The sequence below is a fragment of the Narcine bancroftii genome, chromosome 13 (assembly GCF_036971445.1).
Source record: "Narcine bancroftii isolate sNarBan1 chromosome 13, sNarBan1.hap1, whole genome shotgun sequence".
In the NCBI taxonomy this organism is placed as follows: domain Eukaryota; kingdom Metazoa; phylum Chordata; class Chondrichthyes; order Torpediniformes; family Narcinidae; genus Narcine; species Narcine bancroftii.
The window spans coordinates 29,338,412-29,353,869 of NC_091481.1; the positions used below are offsets into that span (position 1 = coordinate 29,338,412).

At 44.5% G+C, this 15,458-nt stretch overlaps 2 protein-coding genes across 2 annotated transcripts in view; both read left to right on the forward strand.

Annotated features, from left to right (window-relative positions):
• Positions 1 to 14,738, forward strand: part of LOC138748566 (ATP-binding cassette sub-family C member 9-like) — a 189,907-nt gene extending 175,169 nt beyond the window's left edge. The window contains exon 41 of the transcript XR_011348162.1: positions 14,600 to 14,738. The gene's annotated coding sequence lies outside the window, so the exon portion shown is untranslated. The remainder of the gene's footprint in view (positions 1 to 14,599) is intronic.
• On the forward strand, positions 2,233 to 4,248 carry LOC138747913 (ATP-sensitive inward rectifier potassium channel 8-like). Its single transcript, XM_069907551.1, has one exon. The coding sequence runs from the start codon at positions 2,930 to 2,932 to the stop codon at positions 4,142 to 4,144; it is 1,215 nt and encodes a 404-aa protein (XP_069763652.1). The 5' UTR covers positions 2,233 to 2,929; the 3' UTR covers positions 4,145 to 4,248.
• Positions 14,739 to 15,458: the final 720 nt, after the last annotated feature.

Below are 15,458 nucleotides of genomic sequence, written 5' to 3' on the forward strand. Positions count from 1 at the left end.
AGTGACACCCAGTTGAGGCTTGATGGACCAAATAACCTATGCAGTCTGATGAAAAAGGGAAATTATACAGAATCAGATTTTATTGTCATGAACAAGTCATGAAATTTGATGTTTGCAGCAGCGTCAGAGTGGAAACATTTCTATTGTAACCATCTTACAAAAAAATAGTGCATGAAATGTATGGCAGTGTCTTTGGTTCATGGCTCATTCAGGAATCTGATGGCAGTGGGGAAGAAGCTGTCCTTGTGCCGTTGAATGCTTATCTTTAGGCTCCTGTTCCTTTTTCCCAATGGTAGGGTGGTGGGGGTTCTTTAAGGATAAAGGCTGCTTTTTTAAGACACCACCTCTGTAGATGTCCTCGATGCAGTGAAATCTGGTGCCTGAGATGTTACAGGCCGAGTTAACAACCCTCTGGAGTTTATTCTTGTCCTGAGAGTTGGCGCCTCCGTACCAGCCAGAATGCTCACCACGGTACAACTGTAGAAGCTTACAAGAGTCTTCAGTGACATAGTGAATCTCCTAAGATGTCTCACAAAGTATAATCACTGGTGAACCTTCTTGGTGATGGCATCAACGGAGGCTCCAGGATAGATCCTCAGAGATATTGACACCCAGGAATTTGAAGTTCTTCACCCTCTCTACAACTGAGCCCTCAATGGGAACTGGGTCGTGTTCCTTTGACTTCCTCCTGAAGTCCACCAACATATAAATATATAAAACAGCAAATACAAATACAAGCCGTGGGTTTGAACCTGATCAGAGCAGGAGGAAGTAAAATCAAATAATAAAACATACCCAGTAATATAGTTAGTTGCAGTGATCGTTTTTCATGACTCCACAAAAGACAATATATGTTGTAAAACCCACCAGACATGCAGACATGTCACCTGACTCCACCACTCCCCATCTCGCACTTGTTCCCTTCTGCCCATCCTCCCCTTCCTCACCAGGTTGCACTCACCCCCCCCCCCCCCCTTCTCATTGATTTGGCTACCTTCCCTCTACACTCTTAGTCCTGATGCACGGCCTCCACCCATAGCATTGTCCAACCATTGGCCCCCACAGAGGCTGCCTTGACCTGCTGAGTTTATTTTTGTTTGGCCCGATATTCATCGTGCACTTGTGGGAGGAACTCTGCTACTCATACTTGGCGTGACTCCAGACCGACCAATGTGGTTGACTTTTATCTGCTTCCTCAGTTCAGGAGTAGGTTGAGGTGGACCATAAATATTGGCACTCCCAGTGTTTCTCTCCACCTACCCTCGATTTGGGCCCCTCTCAGCCTGTTGTTTATTTGAAGAATAATGATGCTGTACAATTTGGGAGCTCAGTAAATGTTCAACATGCTACAAATATATAAAACAGTCATACATACACCCCAGCAGCAGCACCCTGAGAGTACTGTCGTATAGCTCATTCAGGAGTTTGATGGCTGCAGAAGAAACTTTATTTTAAGTGGATATTTTCACACAGACCAGCACAAGGAGGCGTAAGTCCGACGGCCTTCAGGTCACCCTTGGGCAAGGTGCAGTACCTGTTTAGTCTCCCAATCCGAGTCAGGTGAAGCCATGAATTGCAGAGGGTGGATGGTCTTTACAAGCAGATTCTACAAATTGGAATTTATGGTTGTAAAACTAAAATTGCTGGACAGAGGTATCTGCGGATCAATGGCCAGGGTTACCTGTCCGGCATGGACACTGCAACTAAAAGCGGCAACGGGAACCCACTTCAGTATTCCCCCCCCCCCCCCCCCCCCCCCCGTGCAATCAAGAACTCCGGTCTCCGCTCCTTCACTGAAGGAGAACAGGGGAGGCAACCACTACAATTCGGAGGGCCAGAGATCGTGAAGGATGGAGAGGAGTGATCGCCCGCGCTGAACAAGGCACCTGAATGTATGATGGTGGTGTTCACACTCTGCAGCTTTTTCCCCCTGATGGGAGGAGGGCGAAGAGGAGATGGACCTTATGGGTAGGGTAATAATAAAGAAAAAGGCGCAGAGTAACAAAGGCAAAATGCGGGAGAGCGTTGAAACAGTGCAGGGGCACCATATTAATGAGCTTCTGCTGGGAAAAAAAAGTACGGGAATGTCATCAAATCCAGCGCTATTTCATTTTTAAACCCTTGTGTCTTCCCGACGGGGGCGGTGGGGAGAGAGAGAAGGGAGTGAGGTGGGGGTGGGATTGGACCTTTAATACTGGGTCTTGACAGCCTTCGGGGAGAGCGCACCAGCAGAAATTTCCCACGCCAGGGCTGAGTTTAGCTTCCTTGCGGTATAAGCTCAGCCAGCAAAAGCCAATAATTACCAAGAGCACTGCTCTTCTCCGAAAAATGTCTGGAATTCCGTCCCAAACACGAAAGACACCCGCCCGAATAGGCGCAGCGTTCGCATTTTCGTGGTGGCTGGGGAACGTCTTGAGGACAACAGCGGGGCTGTAGCGAACAGGTTTCGCAGGTGCCATCCCTTCACGAAAGTTTCGCGACTGAATGTCATTGCGCGGCGGTCCCTTCCAGTCTTCAATTCAGCCAAAGTCGGCGAAGAGCGCAGCCAGAAGTTTGGACGCCCGCCCCTGCGCGTCAGAAGGTTGGTGGCTGTAAACCTAAGCCAAGAGAGAGAGAGAGAGACTGGACTCATCTGTGGACGTAACCTGCCCCAAGTCCACGCCCCTCCCGAAAATAAGAGAAGCAACCGGACGAATAACAGTAATGACTCACAGAACTGCCCCGCCGTGACTCGACGGCTCTCGGTGACCACGTTACCCCACTTGGTTGACTTTCCCATTGCTGCTGGGGTGAAGGGAAACAGGAGCCCCACCCCCCCCCCCCCCCCCCCCCCCAACGGGGGGAGTTCTAATGCTGGTCTTAACTTGCCGTCTGAGAGCCTAGCCGAGCTTGTCCTTGCTCCGTGTGAAGGCAGGACTATGGTGGCAGCATGCTGGCCAGGAAGAGCATCATCCCCGAGGAGTATGTCCTGGCCCGCATCGCGGCCGAGAATGTCCGGCAGCCCCGCTACACCGTGCGTCCGCGCCAGCCTCGCTTCATCGACAAGAACGGGGCTTGCAACGCGGCGCACAAGAACATCCGGGAGCAGGGTCGCTTCCTGCAGGATGTCTTCACCACGCTGGTGGACCTGAAGTGGCGATACACCCTCTTCATCTTCACCATGTCCTTCCTCTGCAGTTGGCTCCTCTTCGCCATGATCTGGTGGCTGGTGGTGTTCGCCCACGGGGACCTGGACCCCGCCAGGAGCCCGTCCTTCGAGCCGTGCGTCACCAAGGTGAGATCGTTCACCTCGGCCTTCCTCTTCTCCATCGAGGTGCAGGTCACCATCGGGTTCGGCGGCCGGATGATGACCGAGGAGTGCCCCATGGCCATCACCGTGCTCATCGCGCAGAACATCTCGGGGCTGATCATCAACGCCGTCATGCTGGGCTGCATCTTCATGAAGACCGCCCAGGCTCACCGGCGAGCCGAGACCCTGATCTTCAGCCGGCACGCCGTGGTCGGCCTGAGGAACGGCAAACTCTGCTTCATGTTCCGGGTGGGCGACCTGAGGAAGAGCATGATCATCAGCGCCTCGGTCAGGATGCAGCTGGTGAAGAAGACCAGCACCGCCGAGGGCGAGGTCATCCCCATCCACCAGATCGACCTGCTGGTGGACAACCCCATCGAGAGCAACACCATCTTCCTGGTGGCGCCGCTCACCGTCTGCCACGTGATGGACAAGAGGAGCCCCCTGTACGAGATCGCGGCCAGCGACCTGCAGAGCCAGAACCTGGAGGTGATCGTCATCCTGGAAGGGGTGGTGGAGACCACCGGCATCACCACGCAGGCCCGCACCTCCTACATCGCCGAGGAGATCTTGTGGGGCCACCGCTTCGTCCCCATCGTGACGGAGGAGGACGGCATCTACTCGGTGGACTATTCCAAGTTCGGCAACAGGGTGAAAGTGGCGACTCCTCGCTGCAGCGCCCGGGAGCTGGACGAGAAACCGTCCATCCTGATCCAAACCCTGCAGAAGAGCGAACTCTCGCACCAGAACTCGCTGAGGAAGCGCAGCTCCATGCGGCGGAACAACTCCATGAGGAGGAACAACTCCTTCTTAAACAAAGTGCAGTTTTTCACTCCAGACAGCACCGAGTATTAATGACCCGCAAGGCTATGAATTCATCCATTGTCATTTGTGTTTGGAGTTGGACACGATTTGAAACTTGGCGTGCTTTATCGACTAATAAAATTGCTTCCTTTCTCTCTGCGCCTTCTATCGAATTATTATTGCACTCAATGAGCATTCTCCAGGGGGCTTTTTTAAAAAATTGTGCTAGATATTTTTATAGCCCGCGAAAATCCTTGGCAGAGCGGCAAGTTCTCAGTCGCGCGCCCGCCAAGACATCATCTCTGGCTTCATTGGCTGTCGGGAAGGGACAGATTCTTTTTCCAAAAGTTCACTGGAGATGGATGTGCTTAAGGGGTGGATGTGGAAAGTGAAGGAAAGGAGTGGATCTTGTGATGAGTTTTAGTGGCTTCTGCAGAATGGGCCCAGTTGGCCACACTTGCATGTGCTCCCTGGAAGAATTCCTTCAGAACTTGGTTTATGTATTTCTGGTATATACAGAGGGTATATCTTGGTCTTCTGTCATTCTTGTCACTTAAATGGGCCTATAAATTTTACAAGGGAGCGGGGAGAGAAGTGAGTAAAGAGCCAAGGGCAATAAAGATGTCAAAATATCTACTAATGTGTTACTCAATAAGCTATTTATTGAAGAGGCAGTTTGTACAATTGTTAAATTGTCCATGACAGTGGAGGATTGGATCATTATCTCTGAACTTAAGATTAATACAAGTACCATCAAAAGCAAGACATCATCTATTGGAGGAACTCGTGGGGTCGAGCAGCCCCCAAGTCTGCATCCCCCAAATAGTGACAGTTCTTTTTCTCTCTCTCTGGTGCTCACGACTCGCTGAGTTCCTCCAGCAGATCGCGATTTGCTCCAGATTCGTTATGGTTTCTTCTGCGTCTCCTATTGAAAGGTGGCACTGCGTTTCTAAGCATGGTAATACTCCAATTGGTCAATTGTTTGGCATATGCAAGGAAGCGCTAAACTTTGTTCCTGAATACGATATTTTTCACTGTTTTAATCCTTAGCGGATATATTTAAAAGGCATTCAAATTAGCAATAATCTAATAGTAGATCAGGTGGGGTAATGGCACCATATTCTCAGTCCCTTTAATCTAATAGTTGATCAGGTGGGGTATTGGCACAGTATTCTCAGTCCCTTTAATCTAATAGTTGAACAGGTGGGGTAATGGCACTGTATTCTCAGTCCCTTTAATCTAATAGTTGAACAGGTGAGGTAATGGCACTGTATTCTCAGTCCTTTTAATCTAATAGTTGATCAGGTGGGGTATTGGCACAGTATTCTCAGTCCCTTTAATCTAATAGTTGAACAGATGGGGTAATGGCACCGTATTCTCAGTCCCTTTAATCTAATAGTTGATCAGGTGGGATATTGGCACAGTATTCTCAGTCCCTTTAATCTAATAGTTGATCAGGTGGGGTATTGGCACAGTATTCTCAGTCCCTTTAATCTAATAGTTGAACTGGTGGGGTAATGGCATCATATTCTCAGTCCCTTTAATCTAATAGTTGAACAGGTGGGGTAATGGCACCGTATTCTCAGTCCCTTTAATCTAATAGTTGAACAGGTGGGGTATTGGCACCGTTTTCTCAGTCCCTTTAATCTAATAGTTGCACAAGTGGGGTTTTAGCACAGTATTCTCAGTCCCTTTAATCTAATAGTTGATCAGGTGGGGTATTGGCACAGTATTCTCAGTCCCTTTAATCTAATTGTTGAACGGTGGGGGTTCAATGTTGTGGTGTAAAAGGAATGGCATTAACCTCAGAATGTCTGCAGATTACTGATTATTTAGCATCAATCAACAGGCTGGAGATATTTTAGGTTTAAACTGGATGAGGCTTGTGACATGTACAATCGGTCAGCTTTACAATGCTGAAGAAACCTCGAAAAAGAAAGTTGTGGATTATTTTCTTGAAAATAAATAATGCTCTTTCTGGCCCCATGCCAATACTATAGGTCACTACCTGTAAAGGACCCCACAGTTATATTTACCATCAATGAAACATATTAAATTGCTGAGATGCCCATGAGACACCAGTTTCTGCCTTAACTTTATCATATTGTTGGTTGTGCCTCACAATCACTCCAAATGCAGACGTCCAACTATTGCATCCAGGTACCAGAATTGCCCACTCTACAATAAAGCAAGAACTCCAACAACCTTCTTCATTCTCTTACCTTCTGAGCTAGTTTCTCCATGTCTTCAAGCAGTCTCATGTATCTTAAAGAAGAAACCATCCGCTATCCCTGGTGTCTTTATCTTAAGAGTTCCCACGTTTGTTTGTTTTTGCTTTCTTCTATGTTCTGACATGAAACAATTTACACTGCTGTTTTATCATGTTTTGAAGTGATTCTGATTCCATGCCCTTTCGAAGCCCATCATTGTTTCTTGATGAATTCCCAACTCTTAATTTAAAAAAAATTAGCCAATTCAATTAGAGATATGCACCCTTCTTTTAACTTCTGAGACGATCGCTTAAATTTATCATCTCTCACTCTTAAATTCTCTCTTCCTCCACATCCAAGTTTACTAATTTGTTGACAATAGGTGCTGGAGTAGGCCATTCAGCCCATTGAGCCAACATTCATTTAGATCATTGCTGATCTTCCATTATCAGTACCCTGTCCCTGCCTTCTCTCCATAACCCTTATTTCCCCTCTTGATCTTACAATGAAGTAACAATGATGAAAATTTACTTTACCAGATCTTTTACAGCCTATCTGATGTTCCTGCTTTCTCTACACCTTTGCTCAAATCAAAACAGTTACATTTAAATTTTAAATTTAGACATACAGCATGGTAATAGGTCATTTCGGCCAGGAGCCCATGCCACCCAATTTACTCCCCATTAACTGAGAGCCTCGGTATTTTTTGAATAGTGGGAGGAAACCGGAGCTACTGGGGAAAACTCAGGCAGACACGGGGAGAATGTACAAGCTCTTTACTGACGGCATGGGATTCATGATCACTGGCACTGTAAAGGTGTTGCTCTAACGGCTACGCCAACCGTGCTGCCTTTTACTTGTAGTTTACAGTTTACTTGTAATTAATTTCTTCTTCCTCGAATCAATCCTTCATTCCTTAACATTCCCGTCAGACATTATACTCATAGGATCATGAAAATGAGATGACAGTTTATTGTCATGGTTATAATTACAATGTACAGATGCAATGAAATTCAAGATTCAAGAGTGAATCTAGGCTGCAGATGCTGTTATTGTAGTAAACACATCGAAATACTGGAGGAACTCAGCCAGTCTTTTCAGCATCTATAGGAGACAAAGATATATTATTGACAGTTCGGGCCTGAGCCCTTCTTCAAAGAAAAACCAGAAGGACAAATTCCAAGGCAGAGTATAAAGCTGATGGCAGAATTCTTGGTAGTGTGGAAGAGCAGAGGGATTTGGAGGGCCATGTCCATGGATCCCTGAAAGTTGCCAAGGGAATGAATTTAAGCATGTAACTCTGGTTAGACCACAGTTGGAGTACTGTGCCCAGTTCTGGTCGCCTCATTATAGGAAAGACGTGAAATCAATGGCGAGGATACGGCGGAGATTTACCAGGATGCTACCTGGTTTAGAGAGTATGCATTATGAGCAGAGATTAAGGGAGCTAGGGCTTTGCTCTTTGGAGAGGAGGATGAGAGGAGGTATGATAGAGTTATACAAGATATTAAGAGGAATAGATAGAGCCTCCACCCCAGGGCACTATTGCTCAATACAAGAGGGCATGATTTTAAGGTAATGGGTCGGAGCTTCAAGGGAGATATTAGAGGAAGGGTTTTTTTTTACCCAGAGTGGTTGGTGAATGGAATGAATTTCCTGGGTCAGTGGTGGAGGCAGGTACACTGGTGAAATTCAAGGGACCACTGGACAAAGATATGGAAAAATTTAAAGTGCAGGGTTATGTAGGAGGCAGGGTCTAAAGGTTGGCACAACATTGTGGACTGAAGGGCCTGTACTGTGCTGTATTGTTCTATGTTGGGGGTGGGGGAGGCAACCTTTGACCATGCATGGCCCAGATGATGAGTCAGTGGTTGAATGGCAGGCCGCGCTGGTTTTTCTGCAGCATCGGACCGGGGTGGGGGGGGGGGGGGGGGGGAGGGGTGTGGTGGCAGCGTCGGATCAAGGGAGGTGGCTGTGATGGCAGCACTGTATGGATACATTTAGATTGCGGGCCAGATATCTGGTCCATGGCCTCTGTGCCTGCAGGCCATAGTTTGCTCACACCTGTTCTATGTAAAAGGGAGAAGCAGGTGTATATCAGAAGATCTCAGAATTCAAACAATGGGGTAGGAATCCAGACCACAAAAGGTGTTAATTGGATTGGATATGATAAGGGACTAGATGAGAATTGGTCATGTCTGTGTGAAAGTAGACAGGGAAAGGAGAGACAACAGTGGTGGAGGGAGGGGTGAAATAAGGGATGGGGGCATTTTAACAAAAGCTAGAGAAGTCAATATTAATGTCATCTGGTTGGAGAGTTCCCAGTTGGAAGATGAAATGTTGTTCCTCTAATTTATGGGTGATTTAGGCCCAGAAGTTGATGAGACTATGGACAGACGTGTTGGCAAGGAATGGGTGGCCACTAGCAGATCCCACACTATTATGGAGGACAGAGCCGAGGTGCTCAACAAAGTGATCTCCCAGTCTGCATCAAGTGTTTCTGATGTAGGGGAGACCACAACGGGAGCACTGCAGATTCACAAGTGGAATGTTGCTTCACTTGGAAGGACTGTTTTGGGCCCCAAATGGTGCTGAGGGAGGAGGTGTTGCACAAGTGAAGTATCTCCTGCAGTCACAGGGGTAGATCCCAAGGAGACAATTGGTGGGGAGGGAGAAGTGGACAAGGGAGTCACAAAGGGACTGGTCCCTACAGAAGGCGGAGAGGAAAGGAGAAAGGAATATGTGTCTATTGACAGGATCACGTAGTAGGTGGAGGAGATTCCGATGTATTGGAAGCAGAGGCTGGTGGAGTGGTAGGTGAGGACAAGGAGAATCCTGTCCTTATTGCGTATGGGGAGGAGGGGCTCGGGCAGATGTGTGGGTAATGGAGGATATGCGGGTGAGTGATGACTTGATAGTGGTAGAGGGAAAGGCATGTTGTTTGAAGAAGGAGGACATCTCTGATGAGACATGGAAGTCCTCGTCCTGGGTGCAGATGCAACAGAGACTGAAGAATTGATAGAATGGAATGGAATTCTTACAGGAGACAGGGTGGGAAGAGGCATAGTCGAGGTGGGAGTTGATGCATTTATAGAAGATGTCTGTCGAAGTTTGTCTCGAGATGGAGACAGAGAGATCGAGGAAAGGGAGTGTGTTGCTAGAGATGGATTGCAAATTTGTCAGGGTGGAAGTTGGCATCAAAGTGGATGAAGTTCATGAGTTCATCAGAGTAAATGAGGCACCACTAAATTAGTCATCAATGTAGCAGTGGAAGAATTGAGGGGCCTTGCCTGTGTAGGCTTGTAACAAGGATTGCTCCACATTGACAACAAAAAGGTCACGATAGCTGGGGCACTTGCAGGTACCTTTAACCTGGAGAAAGTGCAATGAGTCAAAGGAGAAATTATTGAGGGTGAGGACACGTTTTGTCAGCCGGTGGAGGGTGGTGGTGTTGTATTGACAAGAAAGAAACAAAGGGCTTTGAGGCCTTCAGTATGGGGAATGGAGGTGTATAGGGATTGGATATCCATGGTAAATATGAGGCGATCAAGTTCAGGGAACTGGAAGTTGTTGAAGTGAAGGAGGGTGTGTGAAGTGTCCTGGATGTAGGTGGGGAGGGACTGGACTGAGGGGACAAAACAGAGTCAAGGTAAGCGGAGACCCTTTCATAGCATGCAGACACGATGGGTTTGCCGGGACTATTGGGTTTGTGGATCTTGGGTAGAAGATAGAAATGGGCAGCATGGGGTTGGGAAACATTAAGGTTGTAGGCCGTGCTAGGAAGGTGACCAAAAGTGATGAGTTCAGAGATAGTACATGATACAGTGGTTTGATGAATTTTGGTGGGCTCAGACAGGTGATAATTATACCCTTATTAATTGTTCTTCTCATTTGTGATTCTGTATTCTTTATCAAATATGTTGCTTGTACCGAAGAAAAGAATAAAATGGAATCTATGTATTTTTGTTTTATGTATTTTTCAACAACTACACTTTGAATAGATTAAGCAAATTACCTAAAGACTATAAGACCATAAGACTTTGGAGCAGAAATAGGCTATTCCGCCCATTGAGTCTGCCTCACCATTTAATCATGAGCTGATCCCACTCAGCCCCACTGCCCAGCCTTCTCCCCATAATCTTTGATGCCCTAGCTAATCAAGAACCTATCAATCTCTGTCTTAAATATGCACGTACCTGGCCTCCACAACCGCCTGTGGCAACAAATTCCACAGATTTACCATCCTCGAGATAAAGGACTTTCTCCGCATCCCTGTTCTATACGGACGTCCTTCAATCCTGAAGTTGTGCCCTCTTGTCCTCGGCTCTCCCATCATGGGAAATAGCCGTTCCACATCTACTCTATCCATGCCTTTCAGCATTTGAAATGTTTCAGTGAGAAACATCTAAATTCCACTGAGTGCAGGCCAAGAGCTGTCAAATGGTCCCCATATGATAACCCTTTCATTCCCAGAATCATCTTAGTGAACCTTATTTGAATGCTCTCCATCTCATTTTTTTTTAAATGAGGAGCCCAAAGCTGTTCACAATACTCCAAGAGAGGTCTCACTAGTGCCTCATAAAATCTCACCATCACATCCCTGCTCTTCTATTCCTCTTGAAATGAACATCAGCATTGCATTTCCTTTCTTCATCACTGACTCAACTTGCAAATTTATCTTCAGGCTCCCAGGTCCCTTTGCATCTGGGTATCTTCTTTAAAAAAATAGTTTGCTTGTTGATTTTTTTTTATATACCAAAGGGCATGACCAGGCATTTTCTGCCATTATATTTCTTTATATCACCTCTTTCAGAAGTGATAAAGCTTGGACTAATACTTATACTTACATAAATCAGTATTAACCAGTTTAACAAGTAGAATAGCCTGCTCCCTTTAAGAGAAACAGATTCAACACACATGCTCATTGAAAAATGTTACCCTTTTTGGCACAATTTAGCTGACTAGACTTGTTGAAATTCTATTAACTATTAAAGGAAAGTGAGGTCTTTTAAGTTCTTCACAGTAATTTTCATTTGATCGCACTCCAAATGTAAAATATTGTGGGACATCATCAAGCATTTAAGTTCCAAAATTAATTCTGTTTTACTTTCACTGGTTGATTTTGGTCATGGAAAGGGGGATCCAATTGAAGTCTTATTTTCAACCTTAAAAAAAAAAGTGCTGTAATCAAGACTAAAACTCTTCAACAGTTCAAGACTTGAGGGGTAATATTTTCATACAAAGGATGGTCATTAAATGGAACAAACTACCAGAGGTGGTAGAGCTGGCTACAATTGCAATGTTTGAAAGGCATTCGGATTTTTGCACAGACAGGAAATATTCAGAGCCAAATGGGGACAAATGGAATGAGATAGGACAGCATCTTGGTTGACATGGATGAATGGGGTTGAAGAATGTGTTCTGTGCTGTATAGCTCTATGACTCAAAGTACATCATGTGGTCTTGCATTAATGCTTTAAATATTGATTTTAGAAATATGAAATCTGCTTAAACAGTGGAAACAAATCATGAGACGATATTTATTCCATGTCTATGCTCAGTATTCAGTTGGGAGTGATACGTTTGAAAAAGTTGAAAGTACTTTTCGTTTGCTTAAGTGAAACTGAAATCAAATTGTTTCAAAAGTAAGCAAAATGTGCTGGTTACCCTAATATTAATATTATTCAATAAAGAAGCCACATTGGTAGTTATCTCTAGCAGTACATTTGGGCTGATGACAGTGTTATGTGTCTGACATTAATACGTAGACATATTAGTGGAACAGTGTTGGTTAAACTGTCTTTCAGTATAGTATGATAATGGCTCAACCCCTCTTAAAATGAAGCTGAGGAAAGGCTCAAGGTCAAATTTCAAAAGACATTTTGAAGACTATTTGAACAATTGCGGTTCTATTAGAATAGTATGAGGCAACATCAATTATTGGACAGCGTCATGAAAGAGGCAGTTTAGGTACAAAGACCTACTTCACTGGTTCATGTGCTAGATCAACTCCCCTCATGGGGAAATCTGAAATGTGACGGTGGAGTACATAATTTTGTGAGAGATAATTGGCCATTGAAAACAGACACAAGGAGGTATCTCTTCCTTCGAGGGTTGGGAATCTTGGGAGCCCTCTACTCGAGAGAGCTGTCGAGAAGGAACCATTGACTTTATTCGAAAGAAAGATGAACGGATTTTTTAAACCATAGAAGAGGGAAGGGTTATGGAGAACAGACTGTGCATGCAGTAACAATCCTTTTTACCTTCAATGTGTTATATTCACTATTACCTGTGTCCTTTGACTTTGTCACTCTTCACTAAACCAAATGCAACAAGGGATCATCCCTTTGAGGACATGAAACTTCTTCTCAGGTTGTCCTTCTGGATTAAGGATGACTTACTTCTACTCCATTTCAGTGGCTGATGAGGGCAGGGAGGGATACATACACTCAGCCATAGATTGGGCAGAACTGCCTGATGGTACAGGCGGATGGTATTTTTGGGAGGCTGTTCCTACTGAGGGTATATGCAGGCACATGACACCACATAAAAGCATTGTATTGTGGGGCTGGGAGGAACTATTTTGATTTGAATTAAGAACTACAAGGAACAATGCTTCTCTCTACGTGAATGTATTTTATAAGGAAAGAATACACAACAGTGTTCCCTCTTCCAATAATTACCCTGTGCTTTCTCCACCTCCTGCTAAAAGGATTTCAATTCCATACTCTATGCTTATTTCTATCAGGTGCAAGTAATGGGCAATGATTCCCATGGGTTATTGGGAGGATGTTATACTTTTTCAAGAAGGCCAGGAACATCCTTGATTTGATTCGCCACAGCAGAAATAGGAACAGAGTTCCTGTTTCAGGAATCTGGTGTCAGGCATGAAAATGGCATTTAACCAATTTAACTGAATGAGTTATTTAGGGACTCGGTGACTAAGAAGTTCCTTTGGGAGAAATCAGAAGCATTGTTTTCCTCATCTTGTGAGTGGACTTGGAGGTTTTTACAAGAATCATCATTAATGATATCTCTAGTTGATTGAGGTTCTTGCATTACATAACTCAAATTTCGGAAGTGTGCAATAGGTCAACCATTTGAATCTCGACCTAGGCTTTGGTACAATGTTGTGATCGTGTACCAGAGAGACTAGGACATGACTTCACTCCAATTCATCTGATCCATACACTGATATCGAATATTATCAGTGTCTGAGTGAGAATCTGCCACTCCATTATCGGTATCAACCGAAGACCTATTGCATTCTATTATATCTGATATACTGAACGTCCATAGCAGTGGTTCTCAACTTTTTTCTTTCCACTCACATACCACTTTAAGTAATCTCTAAGCAATCGCTCTGTGATTAGTAAGGGATTGCTTCAGGTGGGATGTGAGTGGGAAGGAAAGGTTGAGAATCACTGCTCAAGACCCAATTGTTACTGAAATATTTTGCTTGAGAAAAATTCTCATTGGCCCATTTCCTTTGGAGTTATGAAACCATGCACATAATGAGTCAATGAGGCACGATTAAAACAATGGTTTTCAAACTATTTCTTTCCACCCACATATCACCTTAAGCAATCCCTTACTAATCACATGGAATAGGGAATATTTAAAGTGGCATGTGAGTGGAAAGAAAAAAGTGGAGAACCACTGGTCTATAGCTTCTGAACTGCCCTGAAATCCTCCAGAAATTAACACTTATGAAGAGATTCTTGGGCTCTATCAGAAAACAGCAGGCTTTTTTTGTTGAGAAGATGAAATGTTCTGGCTAAAGAATCCCTCTTGGATTATTCTTGAATCTCTTTTCTCTCTCTCACACCACAAATGATACTTTAGTCGAGTCTACCACAAGCTCAAGATTCCCCTTTGTTGAGGTTTCAATGGTCCATATTCCTCTCTAACCTGTTACCCTCAATTAATTCTCATTACTCATTGAACTGTGGTGTAAACCAATATGATAACCAATCTCTTTTTTTTCACTGCTCTGATCAAACAATCTCCATTTGACACTGCTTTCCACTGTAATCTATATTCTTTTTTTTTTAATGAAGCTCCATTTTTCACTTCACTCACTCTCATGAATATTTTAAAACCTGAAATATTAAGTTCCCATCCTCACCCTGACCGAGCCAAGTTTCCAACGTAATGTCAATGTCTTGATGACATTGTGGTTTAATCCAGGATGTTCTATATTATGTTGGAGAGGGTCAACTGTGGATAAACATAGGCATACATTTTGGTTTTTGGATAATGTTGTTGGTTTAATGCTACTTTTTTTTTGTTGCAGCTATCACATGTAATATTTGCTACAGTGCCTGGTTCCGTTGGACACTGTTAGGTTGAAACATCGGTCCTTCAATCAAAGAATAGTTGGAGAAAAATACCAGAGCCATCCCTTCACAGAAATTCATATCACCCTTCTTCACTTAAAGGCAAGTATATGTTTGAAATTCACTTTGCCACAATGCTTTGGATTCTATGTAATTTTTTTACTTTCAGGACTGAGACAAATAAAAAGAGAATATGGTTGAAAATTCAGCAGGTCAGAGAAACTGAGTTAAAATTAACCTTCTGGGAGAACTCAGTGGGTCGAGCAACATCAGTGGGAGATGAAGAATTGTCATCATTTTTAAGAGTGCAGAGGGGAGAGAGCCAATATAATAATGAGATGAGGGGGGGGGGGTTGTGTAGGGGATTGGTGAACTGGGAAGAGGTGAAGGATGATGGACAGATGGGGAGATGGAAGCAGTTAATTGGCAGGTGCCAGACAAAGGGAAAGAGAGGCAAAAATAAAAGAGTCAGATAAAGGAACATGACGCCTACAGGGTGGAGTTAGAGATGGGAGAGGGTGGGGGTGGATACAGATGTTAGATATGTGGAGGCAAGGTATGAAGCAAATATAGTTACATTGAAGGTTCAGATCAGCAATAATGTATTTGAAGGGAAAACTTTCTCAAAGACTTTCTAAAAGGCTTGCACCTTTTTTTAAATATTTATGTTTTCACACAAGCTTGTACAGCCATATCCTGGCAGCTCGTATTCAAATTGACATACACTCCATTCTCATTATTGACTGCATACACAAGCTCACATCTTTTCCAGTTTTCTCTCCTCCCCCCCCCCCCCCCACATCTATTGCTAATGTT

What these genes read in the sequence shown, in the direction of transcription:
- LOC138747913 (XM_069907551.1), top strand. Translation starts at nt 2,930, where the DNA reads ATGCTGGCCAGGAAGAGCATCATCCCCGAGGAGTATGTCCTGGCCCGC.